Source organism: Ursus arctos, unplaced genomic scaffold (assembly GCF_023065955.2).
Source record: "Ursus arctos isolate Adak ecotype North America unplaced genomic scaffold, UrsArc2.0 scaffold_21, whole genome shotgun sequence".
In the NCBI taxonomy this organism is placed as follows: Eukaryota; Metazoa; Chordata; class Mammalia; order Carnivora; family Ursidae; genus Ursus; species Ursus arctos.
Window position 1 is genome coordinate 18116177 of NW_026622886.1, and position 22188 is coordinate 18138364.

Here is a 22188-nt window from a genome sequence, read left to right on the forward strand (position 1 = left end):
GCTCGCCGCCGCCCTGCCCATCCGCCGGGGAGCGCGCGCTTCCCCCCGGCCGGCGCAGCGGCAGCGTGGGTGCTTACCACCCGAGGGAGGGTTAGTAATAAACGTTATCGTGCAGTCTCCTCTTTTTTGGTCGCCCAGTCAATGTTCTGGGCAAATGTGGTGGAGACTATCGTCCCTAATTTCTAGATTCGGAAACTGAAGCTGGGTTACCGGGAGAGGGAAAGGTGGGCTCCGTTAACACAGGGCCAGGCGGAAGGGGGTCCCCGAGGGGCCAGGGAGCCCAAATGGGGCTGAGTGGGGGCAAACCTCTCCCCAGGGGCCGGGCCGGGCACCGGGCACAGAGGCCCGAGCGGGGCGGCGCGGGGGAACCTCTACCCAGAGGGCCGGGCCGCGACGGGGGAGGAGGGGGTGCGCTGGGGGAGTTGCTCCCGGGTCCGCGCGGCCGTGGAGCAGGGTGGCGGGTGACACGCACAGTTGTCGGTTGGCCAGCTCCGCTCTGGGATCCCCTACCAGAAGGCCCCCGAGATGAAGGGGGATCCTGGCGGGGGAGGATAGAGCCGAGACTAGGGAATCCATTGGCGCCTCTGCCCAGCGTCCCTAACGCCTTTCTGAAGGATAGGTTTGGACCAGCTCCTGGATCCAGCTGTTGCAGGTGAAAGTGGTTTCAGCTCCATGTCCGGCCCCATCCTCACCGCAACTGTAAGGCTGGGGGCGGGGGTGGGGGGAGTCTACTCTCAAATTGTGACCAAGTTTGGTGACAGAATCAAGTTTAAGAAAAATGGCCCATAATTCTCACCCGCATCTCTTCTCACCTGTCAACTGCTGTGAAAACACTGGCAGGCACTGGGTTTTAAGTCTTAATTATTTTATTTTGTTTATACACTTTCATTGAAAGCCCTGTGTTAGGCTGTGGAACATAGAGACAGCAAAGGTGCTTTCCCTGCCTAGCAAAGACTACAATCTAGGGGCGCCTGGGTGGCACAGCGGTTAAGCGTCTGCCTTTGGCTCAGGGCATGATCCCTGCGTTGTGGGATCAAGCCCCACATCAGGCTCCTCCGCTATGAGCCTGCTTCTTCCTCTCCCACTCCCCCTGCTTGTGTTCCCTCTCTCGCTGGCTGTCTCTATCTCTGTCAAACAAATAAATAAAATCTTAAAAAAAAAAACCTACAATCTAAAGGATGACACTTTATAAACAGGATTAACAGACCATAAAAGCAGCCTGAGGCCTGTAAAATATAAAAGTAAGTCAATTTAGGGTTATTTTAAAAGCCACTTAAAAACAAGAGAAAGCAAAAAATCCTTTAGATGAACGCAATAAATAAGAATATACTTTAGTTTCGTATTTTGGTCTTACAAGAGAGAAATCAATTGGTCGGAAAGAGAGAGGAAAGGAAAAAAAATGGAAAAGAATTCAGTAGAGAATGTGAGTAAAAGAGACCCGACGGGGGAAAAAATCCATATATTACTCACGGCTCAGACACAAAATCACAAACAGATGTGTGTGTGTCTATACAGTTTTAAAGAGAAAGGTATATAGAGAGAAATAATACAAGAGAAATGGAAATAGTGAAAAGCAAGCAAAGTCAGTAATTCATAGAGAAATATTAAAATTTTCTATTCTAATATTTCTGCTAAAGGCTTGAATCTGTTCCATTTTGCAATTACAGGATATTTGCAGATTTATGAAGTTGCAGGTGTAAAGGAGAGGGTGACACAGTAGAAATATAGGAGGCTTTGGGCTTCCATCAACTGGGCTTAACCCCACTCTTGTTACTCATGAGCTATCTCACCTTGGGAAATGTCCTTAATTTCCCCAAACCTCAGTTTTCTCACCCATCCTCTCATGGGGTAATTGTTTCTTTCTGTTTTATGGACTCGTTTGAGGTTTAGAGAAGATGAAATGGAGAACACTGTGCCCAGTGCCTAGCTTTAAATAATAGGCGTAATTCTTCTCCTTATTATACTATTACTACCGCCGCTGCTGCTGCTAGTTTATTTTAATCCTGTTTTTTCTCTTCCTGGTCAATTAAATTCAAGATAAGATTTCAGCCATGAGGTCCCTCCTGAGATCACAGAATGACCTTGAACTGAAAGCTTACAAGTTTTGGGGAAGTCAAAAAGAAATGGTCATTCTATTCATGGGGAAACAAATCAACAGGTTTGTGAGTGAACGAAGTGCGTCGATTACAGTCCAGACATACAACATGGCCTGAAAGGCCCCTGCAAACAAGAGGTTTGCAGAAGCAAGAAGGACAAGAGTGGGCTTCTCTCCCCCTTGGTCATTTTTAAATATGTAATTATAGACCATTTCCTCAGTGATAACCAACCTCCCTATAGCACTTCTTAGTTCACACCGTACTTTTTACATCATTTTACATTGGCTGATTCCTCCTGTTCTCCTCCTTCCTTTTGACCCCCAGGTTTTTTGTTTTGTTTTGTTTTCTTCAGTTTGCAAAAGGGGCAGTCAGAAATGTCAATAGGAAAGTCCACACAAAATACACCAGCAGGGCCTTAAAGGTCAAGCTGAAGGCAATTTCCTCATCACTGTGCTCTGCTTCTGACCTAATCAAAAGAGGCAGGTCAAGGACCTAGTGGTTCTTGGCTCTCAGGTAAACAAAAAATTGCTAGCTCTGGTCTCCCCACACCATCCAAGGACACAGCTTACAGCCCTTTCTCCTAGTTATTTGTCCAAATGGGTGGGAAGGAGGTGGGCAAAAATGGAAAGGCTTTAGGTCTAAATCTGTCTAAATCTTTGTTTGCATTCGGGAGATAAACAAAGCTTTTTATCTCCTACTGAGAGACTGGAAATCCATTTTCACTGTGTTGTAGAGAGAATTGTTGAGAAAACCAAACATAAACTGCTTCGAATATCTGGTAGATACTGTTATTGTTCATTGTATTTGGAGTTGGTCTTGGACTTTGGGGTTGGGCATTATAAAACCCCATTCCTCTTTTTTCACTTCCATGAAGCTTGGAATGTTAAGAATGTGCACGAAGGTGGGTCAGGTTCCCCACGTTTGCACCAATATTGCTGGCAGATTCCTCTCAAATGAACCAGTTTCAGGAATTTGAGTTCAGGGGGCACCTGGGTGGCTCAGTCAGTTAAGCGCCTGCCTTCGGCTCGGGTCATGATCCCAGGCTCCTGGGATCATCCACATCCTTGCTCAGCGGGGAGCCTGCTTCTCCCTCTGCCTGCCGCTCCCCCTGCTTGTGCTCTCTCTCTGTCTGTCAAATGAATACATAAAATATTTAAAAAAAAAAAAGAATTTGAGTTCAGGGTTTCTTACAAAAGTTGGTTGTCAGTTATCCCTCCTTTTCAAATGCTGGTGGTTGTTCACAAGACAGGACTAGAAAGTGGACGGATCTGGCTATCTACCTTGAAGAAATTATAGACAAGTATTTCCCTATCAGCCTACCGTGAGTAGGCACATTGCATGCGTTACCTGTGTTTGAAAATTGCAACAAGCCTGTTAAGGAAGGTATTAGTACCCACACCCCATAGAAGAACCTAAGGTGTACTGAGTTTCATCGGATGGGCCTAAGAGGAAGAGCTGATAAGAGCCAGAGGCAGGATTCAAACCTCCGTGTCATCAAGGCCAGGGTCTTTCCATAGGGTCTTCTATGCTACCCTGTGATGATACACATCAAAAACCTAACTCAGCGGCCACATATAATTGCATCATGTTAGAGGAATGCTAGCATGAATTAAATCAACCGGTATGGTGTTCACTTGGAAGAACAGTTTATTTTATACCCACGTCCCCTTAGATGTCTGACCCATCCCAGCTGAACCTTTGATCTTCCCAATTGCCCCTTACCCCACAGCCACTCTGTCTCCGTTGATGGCAACTCCATCCTTGCTTTCTTGGGCTCTTTATCTCATACCCCACACCCAAACCATCAGCCAGTCCTGTAGGCTCCACTTTCCAAATGTATCTAGAATCTGACCACCTCTCACCACTTCCATTATCTCTTGCCTCCAATGACGATAGCCTCCCAAGGTGGCCTTATTCCACCTCACCCCCTCGTACAGTCTCATCCCAGCTCGGCAGGCAGAGTGGTTCATTCCAGATTTCTCATTTCACTGAGGAAATGACCCACAGGGCCCTCGCGATCTCTCCGATCTCATCTATCACTCTGCACTTTATTCACTACACTAAGTTCCACGAATCTCCTTGCTGTTCCTCAAACACACCAGGCATCCTTCTTTTTTTAGGATGCTTTCCCCATGGGCTTTCACTGCTCTGGTGCTCACTGAGACCTGCTGCTGTCCCAAGTGGGGGACACATGTTAACCCACCTAACCATCTCATGAGGTAGCGCTACTCTTATCCGCCCTTTTGAAGGATGGGACATTGAAGTGTGGAGATGAAGGAGCATAATGAGAGTCCGTGCCCTTCACCACCCACCTCTGCCATCTCTACAGAGTCACACACCACCGTTTTAAAGCCCTCATTTTTCTGAGCTTTTCATCTTTTTCATCGGTCAGAAGTTGGATTTGAACATATATTTTATTTTTTAACATATGTTTTAGATGTGAATTTGCAGGCATTTGCAGTGCAATCCAATGATATTTTCCCTTTATTTCAGTAGAGAGATTGTTTAGTCATGCTATTTTTATTTTGCACAACAAAGACATTCACTGGCTTTGACTTTCTCTTCCTGGTTGGCACATCATATCAGTTTAGTTCAGAGACCTATCTAATCTCTTCTAGAAAAAGCTGGCTCTCTTCTTCTCTCTTACGTTCTTCACCAACCCTTCATTAATCAATAGGGAGATTAATATGTACGAAAGTACAGAAGCATAACAACTTCTAGAGACTGCTGTTTCTTTCACATGTTCTATGAATTACTGGAGAGATGGAACCCGAGCACTTGGCTTACAGGAACGAGAACTTGGTTTCTCTAGGATGGAAAAAGTGCCAGAACCCATGGATAAAGATTTTTGTTCCAGGTAGACTTAGGATAAAGTAAATGAAAATGGGGATGGATAGGGAAGTGAATTTAGATAGGAGAATTGAAAGATTGACAGTATGTCAAGAAAGAACTGAGCAGAATCTTAGGGATTTGGATGAGTGCAGAGCGTGCAAACACACGAAAACCTACAAATTTTTACTATTGGCCATACAAATTCCAAATACATCAACCCAACAGATTGTCATCAGTTTTTCACTGACCCGTCTTCTCCACTGTCAGAATGAGCCCCAATGCCTGTGGAAAAAAATCTTCAGTAATCTGAAAAAGTATAATATCAATGATGTAGGTTTTTGTTAATCTTTTCTGTAAGCTTTTACATGATTTCTTTTTTCATTTTTGCTTTTATAATCACTGGAAGTAAAATCACATTCTCTTGGTAAAGATTAGAACAAAATTGCTCCCACTTACTGAGTTTGCTTTGTGTGCTAGGCGCCCTGCTTGGTTGTTTATATACATTAGGTCATGGCAACCTCACGAAAGCTTTAAGAGGTGAAATTATATTCCCATTTTATGGAATAGGAACCTGAGACTCAGACCTGCTAAATAATTAAAATGTAGGCCCCACGAAGAAAGTATGTTTTTCTGTCTTTTGTTATTGCTGTCGTCATTTTTAAATTGTCCTGTTTCTGGCACCCAGAACAGTGCCTGGCACATAGTAGGTACTCAATACAGATTTTTTGAGTGTTAAATGATCTTGCTCACACATCTGTAAATACCAAACCAATCGGCTTTTCCATTCCAAAGTCTGGATCTTTAATCATCTGCTACAAATGCCTCTGGAAGTCTCTTCAACGTGGCTCTTTGAGAGAACGGAGGCATAAATTTAAACGGGCAACCTGAAACAGGATGTTTGTCCCATTGTTTCTGTTGTGGGCAGACCTCTTTATATGAACTCCTGAATATCCTTTTTCCTCCCCCAATGAAAAATATCACTGTTACTTTTTTCATTGTAAAAATTACACAAGCTCATTGAGAAATAATATTTAAAAAGTGCAAAAATTCAAGACAAGGATTAGGGTGAAGCAAGGGAAACGTTTACCTTTGGTGCAAAACCTAAAGGGGAGCGCAAACGCAAACACTTTAATTCACTATTTTTAAAAATAAATAATTTTTTAAAAGATTTTTATTTATTTATTTGACAGAGAGACAGCCAGTGAGAGAGGAAACACAAGCAGGGGGAGTGGCAGAGGAAGGAGCAGGCTCCCAGCAGAGCAGGGAGCCCAATGCAGGGCTCAATCCCAGGACTCTGGGATCATGCCCTGAGCCAAAGGCAGACACTTAACGACTGAGCCACCCAGGCGCCCCAGAGCCACAAGGCGCCCCTAAAAATAAAAATTAATGCAAAAAATTCCATGATAAACAAAATATCAAAAGCGTACATAAAGACGAGATCTATGGGCCAGGACAGAGGTGTGGCAAAGGAGGCGCTCGCTCTCAGGGTCATGGAGACGCACGGTCAGATCCTGTCTGTATTTGAAGTCTTCATATTTTGTTCACCATGGATTTTTTTCCTGCATTGACTTGGCATTTTTAAAAAATTGCATTAACGTGTTATTTATTTTGATAACTGAGTTTTGGGGGCCACTTCCTTAAATTTTGCAACTAACCCTAATCCCAAACCTGATAGAAATGCAAGGAGAGGTTGCTCGAAATTGAAGACCACCACTATTAATGTTTGGTGAACAACTTTTCAAACGCCTGACACTGGCGAGTGTTTTTGTTTTTGTTTTTATCCACGTTACTCTCACCCTTTGGAAGTATTTTGTTTTTTACTTTTAATATATAGTTAACGGAGGGAATAGTGACTAGAGCCTTGTTTTGATGGGCCACGGGGCAATCTCTGTTATGGGTATACCAGAGTTATTTAATCAACTCCCTGTTTATTAAGTAACACGTCAACCAACATTACTGTACATACTTTTTTTGCTCACTTAACCCGATTATTTTCTTGGGATAGGTTCCCAGATTTGGAATTGCTGGGCCAAAGAGTTTGTGCTTTTAAAAGCAATGAAGGCTATTTGGAATCACTGGCTGTTGAATTTAGCCCCTTTATGCAAGGTTTACAGAAATTTTTTTTTAAGTCCTTATTTCAATTCCAGTTAGTTAACATGCAGTGTTCTATTAGTTTCAGGTGTACAAGTTAGTGATTCAACACTTCCATACATCACCCAATGCTCTGGTTTACAGTATTTATTTTTAATGTATTTCCTTTTCTTTGGACAGGGCCAGGAGACAAAATGTCATCACAATATTTGCCGCTATCACTGGCTCCTGAAGGTAAAGAAGAAATGTGTCAATGAGTTCTTGCTTTGTGCCTGGTACAGTCAGTCTCCACGGTAGATTGGGAACGTAGCCAAAGGAGAATGCCACAGGACAAGCATTAGACATGGCCTTTCTATGTGAAGAGTTTATAAATGGCCTGCTGAGAAGGTTCTCTTCCACTTTTTAATTCTGAAAAGAAAAATCTTCACATCAGAGAGGCATTAAATTGTTGTAGTTAACTAGATTGCTAGGGAATTTCATAACATAAAACAATTAACTCAATTATTTGTCATAATAAAGGACATGAATAACTGCATTTTATCAAAACCTGTCCTCTCCTTTCCTTTTCCAGCTTTCCTCTCCTCCTCCTGCTTCTTTACAAGTATACAAGGAATTCATATTTATCAGTATAGAAGAATAACTTCTTTGTCACTTACAAATTTGACAAAAATTTGAACATTGGATAACACCAAGAGTGTGTTACAGGTAACAGGCACTCTATAGGTACTTACCATGGGCTTGGGCAAAGTCATGCCATGGATTCTCCCTCAGAAACTCTGGAAGGAACCAAGCCAACATCTTCATATTCGACTTCCGGCCTCCAGGACTGTGAGAGAACCCATGCCTGCTGCTTTAAGCCCCTCTGTTTGTGGTGCTTTGTTACGGCAGCCCTAGTTCTATACGTCTAGGAAGTAATTCAGGTGAGGAGAAGGGCTGGCTAAGGGCCAGTGCTTAGAATGAGTTTATAATTCAGGAAACTTGTTAGAGTGTGTTGAACGTGGTCCCTCCAAAATGGTAGCTCTCCATGTCCTAACCCCTGCAATGTGACCTTATATGGCAAAAGGGTCTTTCAAATGTAATTGAGGTAAGGATCTCAAGATGAGATCATCTTGGACTTAAGGTAGGTCCTAAATTTTAAATGACAAGTGTCTTTGTGAGAAAAAGAAGTCCCTGTGAACACAGAGACGAAGGAGTCACACAACCGTGAATGCCCGAAGCCACCAGAAGCTGGAAGAGATAAGGAAGGATTCTACCACAGAGCCTTTGGAGGGAGCATAGTCCGGCTGACACCTTGATGTTGAACTCCTGAACTCCAGGACTGTGAGAGAATAAAGTTCTGTTGTCTTAAGCCGCCAAGTTTGTGGTAACTTATTATAGCAGCCATGGGAAACTAATATACTTGGTGTTTAGAGTTTTAGTGTGTTCTATTTCTTTATAACCAAAAGGAACTTGGCTTTGGAGTTGGAGGGGAAAAAAATATCTTGTCAATCCAGAAAACTGAAACTTGGTCAGAGAGGATTTAAACGTGGGCATTCAAGACTTTAAGCTAGCTAGGGTGGGATTGACAGTAAGTTTGTGAGGTTTTTCTTGAGAGGAGAGAGGGTTGGTTGAGGGAGAGATGTCCAGCCTATCAATGACTCATCCTTTGGAGGACATCAGGGATCCCTTCCTGGGATGTCAGGTCTAGCTCTGGCCTGAGAGTGGCGGTATAGGGTACAGGTCATAAACCCTGGCAATGCCCTTTGGGTACTTGACTTCTGTTGCCTCCTCCTGGGCCTCAGCCTGTTGGCTATGCCTTTCTATACATCTGCTGTCTCCAAGCCCAGCTGCCTAGACCCACCCTTGCTTGTCTTTATTCATATATTATAAGGCCTAAGATTTCATGTATCGCCTTGACATCTTTGAGCTTCACAGAGCCCCAAAGACGTAACTGTAAGTCTCCCTGTAAGAGAGAGAAAGTCTCCCTGTAAGTCTCCCTGTAAGTGTGCCAGATTTGACCTTCACCCAGCGAGAAAGGTTCCCCACCCAGCTATTTCCCCATCAGCTGGACCAGTTACACTCTACTGGTCTTCAACCTAATGAGTTTCACAAGTCAATTATGTCCTCTTGTGGGAAGCAGGGGCACCTCACCCTCTTGTTAGTACAAAGTCTGCCTCCTGCCATCCTGTTTCACTCTGCTCCTGAGTGCAGTCATGATGTGGCACTGCCTGGCAGGTAGTGTCCTCCTCCCCTGGGCTGTGAGATAAGTGACTAATAAATCGTTATCTATCTCATCAGTCCAGTGTGGAGGGTCATATGTTCAGTCATCTCATACTATTTGGGGCAGAGGATCCTTCCTTTACCCACAAAGTGAATAGGAGGTGATCAGAACACCACACACTCCATGTTGAGCCCAAAGCTTCCACTCCACAATTTACTTTCTTCCTAACCCATTACCTACAGAAAAACGTGCCTGAGGTTTCTAGCCCGAGCATTCCCACTTTCCCAACTGAATCCCTGGGCAAACATTCAATTCTCAGGCAGCCTTTAAACTCCAGACCAGTAACTCCCAGCCCTCCCAATTCCCAGCTGTACCTTTCAGCCACTTAGAGATGAGGGGCACTTTCAAAATACTCTGGTATTTTGGGAGGTGAAAGTAAGTGCAGGGGTTAGGGTAGGAGGGGGGATGTGTTTTCAGTTATCCTTTCCCTTTCTCTAATTGAATGTGTCACTTCCAAGCTCCAGGATTCCTGCTTTTGGCTATTGGTCTCTGAAGCCAAAATTTCTACCCAAGCATTAAAAAGCCAGAAAGAAAGAAAAAGAGAAAGACCTTTTAACATTTCAGATTTTATGAATAAAAACAGAAAGTCCGTTCAGAAATTCAGTTGACTTCTCTCTCCCTCCCTTTCTCTCCCTTTCCATTGCCCGCCCCTTTATGGCCAGGCTTCCTTTTTTATTAAGTGTATGAGTCCAGGGCTTGTACTCACAGATATGTGCTGCCATCAACTCAGTCCATTGTAGAACATTTTTATCATCTCAGAAAGAAACCCTGCACCCCTTAGCCATAACCCCTAGGTCCACTCCAGCCCCAAGCAACCACTAATCTATCTTTTGGCTCTGTGGATGTGCCTATTCTAGACAATTCATGGAATATAATGGAATCTTATAATGTAGAGACTTAATGTGGCTTCTTTCACTTAATATAATATTTCCAAGTTTCATCAGTCTTAGAGTATGTATCCTTGGTATGGCTGATTAATATTCCATTGTATGGAGATACCACATTTTGTTTATGCATTCATCAGGTGATGGATATTTGGGTTGTTTCTATCTGTTGACTGTTATGTATAATACTGCTATAAATATTCATGTACAAATTTTCATGAGAACATATGTTTTCATTTCTAGGAGTGGAATGGCTGGGTCACATGGCAACTATATGTTCAACTTTTTGAGGCTGTTTTCCAAAGTGGCTGCACTATTTTCCATTCCCATTAGCAGAATGTTAAGATTCCAATTCCTCTACACCCTTGCCAATACTTGTCATTACCTTTGATTTTTTTTTTTTTAAGACTCTCTAGTCTGGATGGAGGATGTCCCTAATAGTGGCTGCGTCTATTGGGGCCGAAATGGCGGTGTAAGGGCAATAGTGCATATATTTGTAGTGATGGGAAGAAGCAGTATCTTAATGCCTCAAAATATGATCCCACTATCCTGTAATAGGCCCCTTATCTATTCACACAGCAAATATAGACTCATTCCCCCTGAAGTAGGAAGCACTGTGCTCAGTGCCATGAGAAACAGACAGATGAGCTGTGTCTTCTGCCCTTGGGATCCAGGCCCTGCATCCCTGTCTCAGTTGGAGAGGAGGGCTGCCTGTGTCCTCCTCCTTAGAGACCCACCTATCCACCTGCTCCATCCTGGCTGGTAGAGCCTTGCCCTTCTGGTCAGCAGAGCAAGGATGACAGATTTTTTTTTTTTAACAGATAAAGGAAAAGATGACTCAGTCAAAAAGGACAAGCCATATAAGATCTTTTTCAAAGATCTCTTTCTTTTCAAAGAAAATGAAATGGCAGCAAAGAAAAAGGTAAAGTTTTATTAAAAGCCCAATACAAATTAATGTTAGAAATTTATCCTCTTATCCATCACTTTTATGAACTGTGCTGGATTAAGACAAGGGGTCAGGTGTGGGTATATGCATTGCACACTATGCTGGGGTGTAAACACAACAGGAACAACATCCAGCCCATGGTAAGGTCCTAATGTTCACTGCCCACTGGGGGAAGACAGACACACTATGACCATCACATATGACAAGTATGGTGTATCCCACTTCATTGATTCTAATGCCCATATTTTTTTCACATTTTCTCATTCCTGAAATTGGGATCCAGCTTATAGAGATGGGATGCCATGCATAATTGGCAGTGCATAAAATAATACTGCATCTACAATAAATGACATCTTAGAGTTGATAAAATACAGTAATAGAGCAAAAGACATGTAGAGAAAGAAGTGACCATCTTCGCTGGAGGGAAGGATGATGGTGGTGGTGTGTGTGTGTGTGTGCATGTTTGTCTCTGGGCACACACACGCACAAAGACTTCACTGAGGAGACAGCAAGAGCTGAATTGTTAAGAATAAGTTAAAATTTGCCAGCCAGATACAGATAAGAGAATGTATGTATGTGTATCAGGGAAGAGGGGCAGAGAAGGAAGAAGGAACAAAAGTGGAGGATGGGGTCATTTTAGAATGATTTGGTATGAAGCTAAACCAGAGATGAGGATAACAAAGCTGTGCTTTTGCAGTTAATCTCACTACTTACATCTTTATACTGTTTATTACATGATTTGGATTTCAAGAGGTTTGCTTTCCTTATTCCTAGAGGTAAAGATTGATTATAGGATTTTTTTAAAAAAATCCTGTTTAGAATGAAGAGATTATCTAGAAATGCTCAATCACAAATTCATCTGTAAGGTGAAGATTTTATGCTTGTGTTCTATAATTTTATTGAAAGTGTCCAAAATTAAATTGAGCCAAGATTCATGAATTGGAAAGACTGATTCATTTATGTCTACTGGGGAGATCCATTTCCTCCCAAGTTTTCAATTCCACAGAACCAGTCCTTTCAAATCAGTGGAATTTCCAAGTTCCCTGCCGTTGGGCAAGACAAAGATTAAAAAATAAAAATGAAAATGAAGATAAAGCCAGAAAACTTTCCAGGCTCATATTTATGATGTACATGTTTAGTAAAGGTTAAATGTCTTTGCTCAGCTTCATAAGAGAAGGAATTGCAAACTACACCCAATCCTTCAGAGATATGAACTCAGTTGCTTGTTTAATGTATCAGTAATAAGAAATGTACCAGTAATGAGAAAAAGACTTATTGTAAATGATATTTTTATATCTGATCACTATTTTTAAAGACAATGTTATTTTGGTATATTAGAAATTCTTTTAAATTTTTGCACTTGGGCAGGAAAAATTTATAAACCGCAGCATGAAAGTCTACCAGAAGTCTACTTTTTCATCTCGAATGAAAAGTCGTTCACACCTGGGCCAAGTAGCATTCTACTCTGACACAGCTGGTGGCTCATTCGAAAAATTTGGGCTAGATCCCACTCTTATTCTAAGATTAACAGAAGGTAAGTCTATATTATTGTTTAAGAATATTATTTTGAATTTTTACTGTTAATGTCAGGTTTGGGGGCTTTTCTGGGGGTAAAAAAAAAAGTATGTTGTCTCATTCTATGGATGGGGGCATTCTTTGTAAATGGAAGCTGTGAGTCGGGACAAAATCTATTTTAAAAAAGAAAACATACTTTTCCGGGCCATACAGCTCATATATCCAGAATCAGGAAGCTAATAGAATTAAATAAGTTTTCCTTTTGTTGCAAAAACACAACCTGTTATAATGGCACTTGAGGGCAACATGTTAAAAATATTACAGGATATTAATTATTGCTCCATTAAAAAGAACAATATGGTAATCAAAATGTCATGGACTTTTCTTATCAGATCAAGAAGTGCTTACAAATGAGACAGAAAGCAGTTTGAAGTGAGGTTGAAGTGATTAATGCTAGGATGATGGGGTCATAAAATCTTCCCCCAAGATGAGTCTTGTCTAAATTTTTGAATTAAAATTAGAAAGTAAGGAAGAAAGGAAGGGAGGAAGAAAGATACATCGAGTGCCCAGGATTTGCTGTGGTAACTTAAAAATTTGGTAACTTTGTCAAACTATGATAAAAAAAAATCTTCAGAGAAAACAACAAAAAAGAAACACCTGGGAAAGAACTTTGGAATCAATTATTAGTGTAGAAGAGGGAAGCCATGTTAACTTTTTTAGATCTTGGAGGCGCACATTTGTTGTTGTACGAAGTGCAAATGTCAGGCAACACGGCGGTATCAGTGACTATAGCACTGATGGGTAGAGCCAGGTTCAGTCCTGTGTCTCATAGTTCACCTCTGTACAATGGTGAACCGTAAGTCATCAAGAGCACTTAAAATTATACGTGACATGTTTTAGAGTTCTGCACGAAGTGGCTACCTTCAGAAACCCTTGCCACACTACTACTTCTGAGAGAACTAGCAAATACGACTTTGCAGATAACCCTATTTAACATCATGCTGGTCAACAGAGGGGTTACTGTCTCTTAACAGTAAATGACATACAGTAGACTCTTAAAAAGGAAATGGTAAAATCATTTGGTATTTATCCAGGGCACTCTGGGCTCTGTCAGCAATGGAAATCGGGTCGTCAGTTTCTGCTGATTCACAGATAAGCAATTTGGACATTTTCATTGAAAATAAAGAAATCCCCCTCAGACTTACCAATCATAAGTTGATTTGGTTGAAACCCCCATTTCCCAATCTCACATTTCCTGCCTGAATTCTGATTAAAGACAAGCCTATGTGATGTAAAATGAGCAAGTGACCCCTACTTTGGGAGCCCAGTTATTTTTGTGTATGCAACAGTAGCCAACTGCTAGATCACCTCAAAGAAATGACACAGGCAACTGTCACAGACAGATGGGTTAGGCTGCATAACAGAAGTGCCGCTTCTCCCTCCAGGCAGCTGGCAGCTTGACTGTGGTTTTACTCTCAGATAGTAACATCTCTGGATCACATCCCCAGTGAGTGGTCAGGTACTCCGGTGTTCGGGAATACTAGTGCTTGGAAGACGGTTTTATCATACATGGTCTCTTTGTTAAAAAACCTTCTGGATAGCTAGAAGGGCCAAAATGGGAAACCCACCATAACCAGTTTATTTAGACTTGAGGAATAGAATCACATCAACTCAGCCGGAGAGTATCATGTTAAAGTAGCCTGAAATAGTAAGCATGACTATAATATTTAGTAAATGGACAGATTAGGATTTGTTTTAATAGACTTTGTTCTATACCACATTCTGTTGATTTTTCATGAAGCGAACATTATTGAAATGCAGCCTATGTGTAATTTTTCCAGAACGAAGACACCTTGAAAGGAAGCTTTGGTCTTTTTTATTCCTAGATGGCAAAGCTAGTCGTCATCTTTTTCTTACCTAACGTAAATTTGGTTTGTGATCCCCAAACACATTTTTCCAAAGGACTACGGTTTTATATCCAGACTGGCCAAAACACTAAGATTTAAAACAGCTTGGTCTCCTTCAGCACAGGCTTAGGAGTCATACGCCCCTTCTGCCACATGTTAGCCCGTTATCTTGGGCAAGCATCCGGACATCTCTGAGCTCACATACAGGATGGGTACAGAAATATGTACGTCATTGGGGTTATTGTTAGGATCAAATAAAATGATTTATTTAAAGTGTCTAATAAAGTTCTTGGAATATGATGGACACAAAATAAATGGTAGTTACTATTATGAAATTAGTTTAGTGATTAGGAAAAAAGTTTATTTGAAGGGGTAGTGGCTTTTTAAGTCAGATACATACCATATACAGTAATTTAATTACATAGCTTTTATTTTATAGAAGCTCGAGAGAGGGATAATGAACTAAATCTATTTCAATTTTCTTTGAAGGTGCGGACACAAAAAGGACTATTCATGAATTTATTAATGACCAGAGAGACAGGTTTCTGCTGGAGGTAGTAAAAATAATTTTTCTCCCATTAGTCAAACAGAAGACTTCTGGCAGAGCATTGCCAAAATTTCACCTTGGTAGTTTATTTTTTCATTACATGCTCCAGATCTATTGCCCCTCCGACCCTTTCCTAAACAACCTCAGTTGGGCTTCTGTCCTCATCATTCCACCAAAACTGCTTTTGCCAAGGTTCTCAGTGACCTTCCCGTCGCCAAGTTCAAACTGTCACCTCACAGGCTTCCTTTTCCTTCCCTTCAGCAGCAGTTAGATCATTCCGGTCACTTCCTCTTCTTGAAATGTCTTCTTCGGCTGGTTTCCAGGACCCACTGTCTCTTGGTTCTTCCTCGTCACTCACTGCTCGCTTCTTCAGCTTTCTTTTCTTGCTCCTTGTTTTGGAGAACCTGGATCTCTAAATATTGGAACACGCTAGGGCTCACTCCTCGCCCTGTGCTCTGTCTACCCTCCTCCGGGCCCATGGCTTTAAATTCCACTTCCCCATTAACAACGTCCAAACTCATTTTTCTACCCCGATCTTCTTCCCTGACCTCCAGACTCACAAAGGCAACTGTAGTTCTTAACATCTCCACTTAGATGCCCAGTAGGCACCTCAGACTTCCCATTTCCAAAATTTGCCCCTCCTATACTCTTCCCTACCCCCGCAAATCTGCAACTCACAGACTGCCCCCATCGCAGTCAGTAGCCATTTCATTTTTACACTTGCTTAGGCCAACTCAACTCTCCTACCTACAACCCACATCCAAATATACTTTCAAATGTATTTTTTTCCCAATAAATCCATACTCACACTACTTTTCACGACCTCCCCTGCTGCCACTGTAATGCACGTCACCAATATCACTTGTATGAATTATTGTTATGACTTCTGAACACTGGTCTGCCTCCACTTTTGCTCCCTACACTCAGTCTGCTCTCCACACGTGCCCCTCCTCTACTGAAGACCTCTGGTGACTTTGTCTGGTCCCTGGCTCCCCGGGTGTTATTTCTTTAGAATGAGCTCAATAACATATTTTAAATTCTTTTATAATTTAAGTGACTTTATTTATAATTCCTTTTTCATGCATGGCATTAAAAACCATAGTGAATTCTTATATTCTGTACTGAAAAAAATAAAAGCTAAATATCAAAGTTGTATCTGGGGATCTACACAGGGTTCTTGGAGGCTGGTTAAACACCCCTACCCTTGGGCAGCTTGGAGGAATGTGTCAGAGGCACAGCAGGGTGAAAACCTCATTCTCCCAAGCTACTTCCTGATGAAGGAGGCTTCGTGACTGCAGACCGCCCCATTTCCCAATGCCCAGAAATCCTGGAGGGATATTGTGGATAATACCAGGTAGACCTCCTCTTTGGAGGGATATGTAGTGTTTTCTTTTTTATTTTAATTTTTTAGGATAGAGCCTGAGGGGATGTGTAGCTACTTTTGATTTGTGGGACAAAGCCATGTTGGAACCATATTGAGCCTCTTCATAAAAAGAGTGAAAGAGAGGAATTAGTCTCCCTTCTAAAGATCCCAAAATAAAGTCCTTCATAAAATAAACAGTATTGTCTCAAGACTTGGCGTGCTATATTTCTAATACAAGTGATCACTTACTATGCAAGTTATTTTCCCCTTTATTAGGAGACTGTTGAAATGTACTAGCAATGTACTGGAAATGTGGCATAATGTTGCACTTCTCTTTTCGATATTCCTAGTATGCCCTGTCAACCAAAAGAAATACAATTAAAAAGTTTGAAAAACACATGGTGGCGAAGGAACGGCAACTCACAAGAGCCGAAAGAAAGCTCCAAGAAGACGCAATGGCCTTTGAAGAGTTCCTTCGAGAAAATGACCACAGATCTGTAGATGCTCTTAAAATGTTCGTTTTTTTTTTCACTCTGGCCGAATTGCCTTTTTCCCCTCCCCCTTTCTTTTTAGTTTCTCAGGATACAGCACAACACAAAACAAACTAACAAATCCCCATCACTTTTCAGTGCAGCACAGGAAACTATAAACAAACTCCAAATGACAGCAGAGTTAAAGAAAGCCAGTATGGAGGTGCAGGCAGTGAAAAGGTGAGCCCGGGGCCACCACCTTTTCCTTCTCAAACGTCCCGGCCCCTTGAAACCTACCTGTGCCTACCAAGACCTACGTGGGAATATTCCTTATCAGTTGATGATTTCCTAAGTATGACCTCATTTTTAAATAAGTAATCTGTCGATCAAGGACCGTCTGTCTCTGCCTGGGTATCAGAGTACAGGGACCTCTGGCTGAAAAGTTTCTGTAACTTATCAGTGTAGAAGCCTAGAAATTGGCTGAAAAGAAGCAAGCCAATGTTAAGGATAAACCATGAATGATTTTCTTTTTTTTTTTTTTTTTAAAGATTTTATTTATTTATTTATTTGACAGAGATAGAGACAGCCAGCGAGAAAGGGAACACAAGCAGGGGGAGTGGGAGAGGAAGAAGCAGGCTCCCAGGAGAGGAGCCTGATGTGGGGCTCGATCCCATAACGCCGGGATCACGCCCTGAGCCGAAGGCAGACGCTTAACCGCTGTGCCACCCAGGTGCCCCCATGAATGATTTTCTAAGTGCCTTCTTTCATTCATTTGAAGGCATATTTCTTTCCACATTTTAACATCTCTGAAAGTGGGATTGATTTTTACAACCATCTCTCACCTAAAATGGGCAGTATTTTTTTTTATATTTATACTTATACTTAGTTGAAACTAGAATTGATATTAAAAGCCGGGATCTATAATGACAAAAATTACAGGGAGAGTTGGGATAAAATTATTATACCACCCACCACTTTTTTTTTTTTCAAGCCCAGATGTTTTCTTCTGTGGTCAAGTGTATCTCACTTGGTCTAATTTTAAATATCTAAAGAAGCTTCTTTCTATCATCATTCTTGGACAGTAATTTCATGACCCAGGAGACACTAGTCTTGGTGTCAAGTCATACCTACACTTGTTTTTTTTTTTTTTCTTTTTGAGGATTTGATACTTACTTTTCCTCTAAAACCAAGTCCTAGAGTTTTCCGAGAAGAGGACAACAGCTCGTCTAAAAATATAGCAAATGAACTGGATGGTAGTTTCTCTGAAACCCATTGTTACTAACGGAATGTGTGTTTTCAAACACATTCTGGCTACAGAGCCTTTTCTATTTCAGGAGCCTAAAGTTGAAGGCATTCCAAGGTGGAGAACTCCCTTCCTTCCTTCACTCCATCATGTAATTAGGAGATTCTGTTCTATTTGTAGAACCAGAGTAGCAGCCTCTAGGCTTGCAGAGAGTACTGTATTTACGCACAATGGCCACCCAGCAAACCATGCTTTGTGTCTATGTGTCATCCTAGAAAGGTGTGAAAGGTCATGAAAAACAAGCTGGGAACAGCACAAAGGATGCAGACACCTGCTACTTATTTCCTTTTTCTCTCTCTGGGCTTGAGATGGCCCAGGAAGGTTCTCCACTGCAGGTAGGGCTGGAAATCTGTTTACAAAGGGGAAGGGAGCTTGTTCTGACGCTTTTGCTTGAAAGTTGTGATGCTAGCTATTTTAACCCTGTTCTTGTAACACAAGTATCAGCTTCTGCTCCCTTCTAATTTCTCCCTGTGTCTAAAATTTAATACAACATTTCCCTCAGAAATAAAGGAGTAAAATTGTCATCAGTCTATTCCATGTGTGTATATCCTTGACACGTTTTATTCAAATAGCACTCCTATGGGTTTTTTCTTCTCCTTTTATCTTATTGATGCCCATAGTTTTATGACCCTACTTACAATTTTTGTTATATAAACTATTATTCAAATTCATAATCAAGGAAACGAATTTTGTGAACTTTTTTTTAAAAAATGAACATGCTTTCACATGGATATTTCTAATGATATCTTCATTTCTTTTGAGTAGTGAGATAGCAAAAACAGAATTCCTCCTTCGAGAGTACATGAAATATGGATTTTTTCTGCTGAAATTGTCTCCAAAACACTGGCAAATCCAACAAGCGCTGAAAAGGGCACAGATGACAAAGAGTAGAGACAGTATGAATGTTAGTCTCCCAATACTAACAAGTGAGTCACATGTTCTTAATTTCAACTAAGTAAATATCTTTAATTCTCAAATATTGTTTCAATATTTATGTTTGTTATTTATTAAACAGTCAGAATTTCTATTTTAAGCAGAACTGAACAAGGATTCCCACTATCTCTGATATTATTTTTTTAAAGATTTTATTTATTTATTTATTTATTTATTTATTTATTTATTTATTTAGAGAGTGAGGGAGCGAGTGTGCACAAGCCAGGGGAGAAACAGGGGGAGGAGCATAGGGAAAGAATCCCAAGTAGGCTCCTTGCTGAGCATGGAGCCCAACGTGGGGCTCCATCTCAGGACCCTGAGATCATGACATGAGCCAAAATCAAGAGTCAGTTGCCTAAGACACTGAGCCACCCAGGCGCCCCGGTATTACTAATCTTTTAAAGTACTATATACTATCAGAGAGTCTCAGAAATTAACACTGCATGGTATTGGTATTAGGAAGTCAGCTCAATGGACCAAAAATAGATCTATTATATATAAGAATTGAATAAGTGATCAAAATGGGATTATAAATCCAAGAGGAAAACTACCACTTCCAGCAATATTGGGGTAACATGGACCAGACTTACCCTCCTGCCTAAAACAATCTGAAAAATATAAGCAGCAATAGTTTCAGGCATCAGGCATCAAGGAGAGAAGCAGAGTGATCCGTGAGAGAGGAGAGCCAAACGAGACGAGCCAAATGATGGCCTCAGCATAGAGCCTGGGGAGCATTTCCAGGATGCAGCAGAGGGAGGAGGAGCCAGCAAGCCCCATGAATTGCGAAGACAGAGCTAAGGGTGGAGGGAGACTGGAGTTCCCAGAGCAGAGTACTGAAGAGGAGAGAGCTACACAGACAGTTCTCTGCAGAGTCTTCAGCTGAGAGCTGATCCTGAGACTCTGGGGTAAAAGGATTTACCCCATAGAAACCAGTAAGCTACAAATCAGGGAGAACTCTTCCAGAGAGCTGGTGGTTAAACATTTACCAGCACAGCAGTGATGGCTGTCCTGCTCAGTGTCTCTCACCGTGCTGTGATTAAATTAGATCATGTACACAGAGTACTGAGCACAGTGATGGCACTTGGTTAAACTCAATACACTGTTCGACAAGAGAGAAAACATATAGAAAGGAAACCAGAAAGTAACTGCATTTAGCAGCTGAAAATTCAGTGCTCCTAGACTTGTCCTTTAACTAGAGGATGCTCAGAAAGCAATGAGTCCCTCAGTCCAGAAGAATGAATGGCTGACACTGGGATTATAGAAGTTATCAGGCTGTCGACTGATGCAGGAAATAGGGATATCCTCATGCCATGTAGGTCAGTTCCCCTCCATTCTGCCTGTTCCAGAGACCAGCCCTTGTCGTCTGCATCATACATTTGCTTGTTAAAATGTCCCCATCCTCCATTTCTGTCCTTGTAAGTTTTCACAGTAACTCTTCCTTCACCATGAGATATACCTCTCATTCTCAGAAGTGTTTTCCCCCCTCTTTCTCTCCCTTTTTGTTTTTCATTTCTAAAATTAAATACAACCAAAACAGAGGGCAATACTGAGGATGCCAGGAAGATATCATTTTCAGATGACTATTACATGGAAAGAGATCACCAAGGTAACACCAGAGCTTTGGGACTTCATTCACAAAAGTAAAACCAGAGAAGGTGCCTGTCTCAGATTGGAAATCCAGGACCTATGAGCTAACCCGGCAAACAAACGGTGGTGTCCTCATCACCCATAATCCTCGGGAGCTAGGAGTTCCATTTCTTTCTCTCTGACCTGATTACAAGACTTGGAGAGGTGGATGAATGGACAGGGCGGGGCATAGAAGTCAGGGGCAGAGAACCTGGCACAGGTCATCCCCTCCACAAGACGTAACAATTGAAGTGTCCATCATTTTTATTTTTTGCCTTGATTTTTAAAAATCTGTGATTATATATGAAATATATATGGTTAGGTAAAAAAAGCACCATGATTTATATTTCACAATTTATGCCCCTGATTTGGGACTATCAATAGTTATATCATGTTTTTGACAATATGTACCGTGCTCTGCGTCCCCCTCCCCCACCAACCAGCGCCTTTGATTTTATTCTTAGGCTTGGAACCCAATTTCAGTAGAATAAATGAGCTCACTCCATTTTCTATGATTATCATTCTAATAACAATAAAAAGAACGGGCATATCTATGCAGAAAAAAATGAATATCTTGCACCAAATAACAAGGACTCATTTCTAATTCCATGTTATGTCTTTTCACCTCCACCATCACCAACGACATGGACTTCACCTGGACATTTTGAACAGGAAAACCTCACAGGTCCACTCTCACCCTAGAGAATAAGAAATCATCCTTATCAAGGTACGGAACCTACTTGACTAACTCTCTTGGAAACTGTGAATGCTTTTCAGAAAATATCCCTTTTAGACTTTCTTCAACATAGATACCACAAATGCATACTGTCCTGATACCACAAATGCATACTGTCCTGACAGATCCTGGAGGTAGTGGTTGCCACTTCCGGGTGCTCCTGAGGTGGCTGGGCTCCCACAGGCCTCCGCGCATTCTTTGATGAGTGCCTGTCACTGCTACTTGCAGAAACTGCCTGCCCTCTGCATCTTGGGTCTGGCTCTCTCAGAGCCACTGCCCAATCGTTTATTAAGCTACTCTGCTGACCCCCGTGTTTGCAGTTTTACCATGTCATTCAAAATTGCTGCAATAGGACCATAAAGCTTTTTTGTTTTGTCCCTTACTTGATTGTTGATTGATTAATACTCATTATTTCATAAATTGCTAGTTCTCAACCCTGGCTATTTAAGAAAATATATTGATGTCCAGGATGGGTACACTGGCCCCCAGGAGAGGATCTGGGCCAGCACCACAATATCCATGACAATCACACATGACAAAAGTCAACACAGACACTGAACTCTAAATTCCAGGGACCCTGAGGTCACTCTGCTTCTGTGGCATTTAAGTGTCAATGTTTTATTTTGCTTTTAATTAATTTTTTAAAATTTTGAGATAGTTGTAGATTCACATATATTTG

At 41.6% G+C, this 22188-nt stretch overlaps 2 protein-coding genes across 12 annotated transcripts in view; one reads left to right on the forward strand and one right to left on the reverse strand.

Annotated features, from left to right (window-relative positions):
* Nucleotides 1–42: 42 nt before the first annotated feature.
* On the forward strand, nt 43–18746 carry CCDC38 (coiled-coil domain containing 38). 8 transcript variants are annotated; one of them, XM_057316299.1, is made up of 7 exons: nt 443–699; nt 7200–7253; nt 10985–11085; nt 12478–12643; nt 15021–15085; nt 16792–16955; nt 17071–18746. In XM_057316299.1, the coding sequence occupies exons 2-7, from the start codon at nt 7214–7216 to the stop codon at nt 17153–17155; spliced, it is 621 nt and encodes a 206-aa protein (XP_057172282.1). In that variant the 5' UTR covers nt 443–699; nt 7200–7213; the 3' UTR covers nt 17156–18746. The 8 variants fall into 8 exon arrangements, with proteins under 8 accessions (XP_057172279.1, XP_057172278.1, XP_057172277.1 ...); XM_057316297.1 differs by having other exon boundaries at nt 16792–18746; XM_057316298.1 differs by having other exon boundaries at nt 443–652; nt 16792–18746.
* Nucleotides 6531–22188, reverse strand: part of SNRPF (small nuclear ribonucleoprotein polypeptide F) — a 39341-nt gene continuing 23683 nt past the window's right edge. Inside the window, exon 5 of one of the 4 annotated variants that reach the window (XM_044384516.3) lies at nt 6531–7427. The gene's annotated coding sequence lies outside the window, so the exon portion shown is untranslated. Of the gene's footprint in view, nt 19077–22188 lie in introns of all 4 variants that reach the window. The other 3 variants (XM_057316303.1, XM_057316301.1, XM_044384515.3) reach the window with 3 other exon arrangements.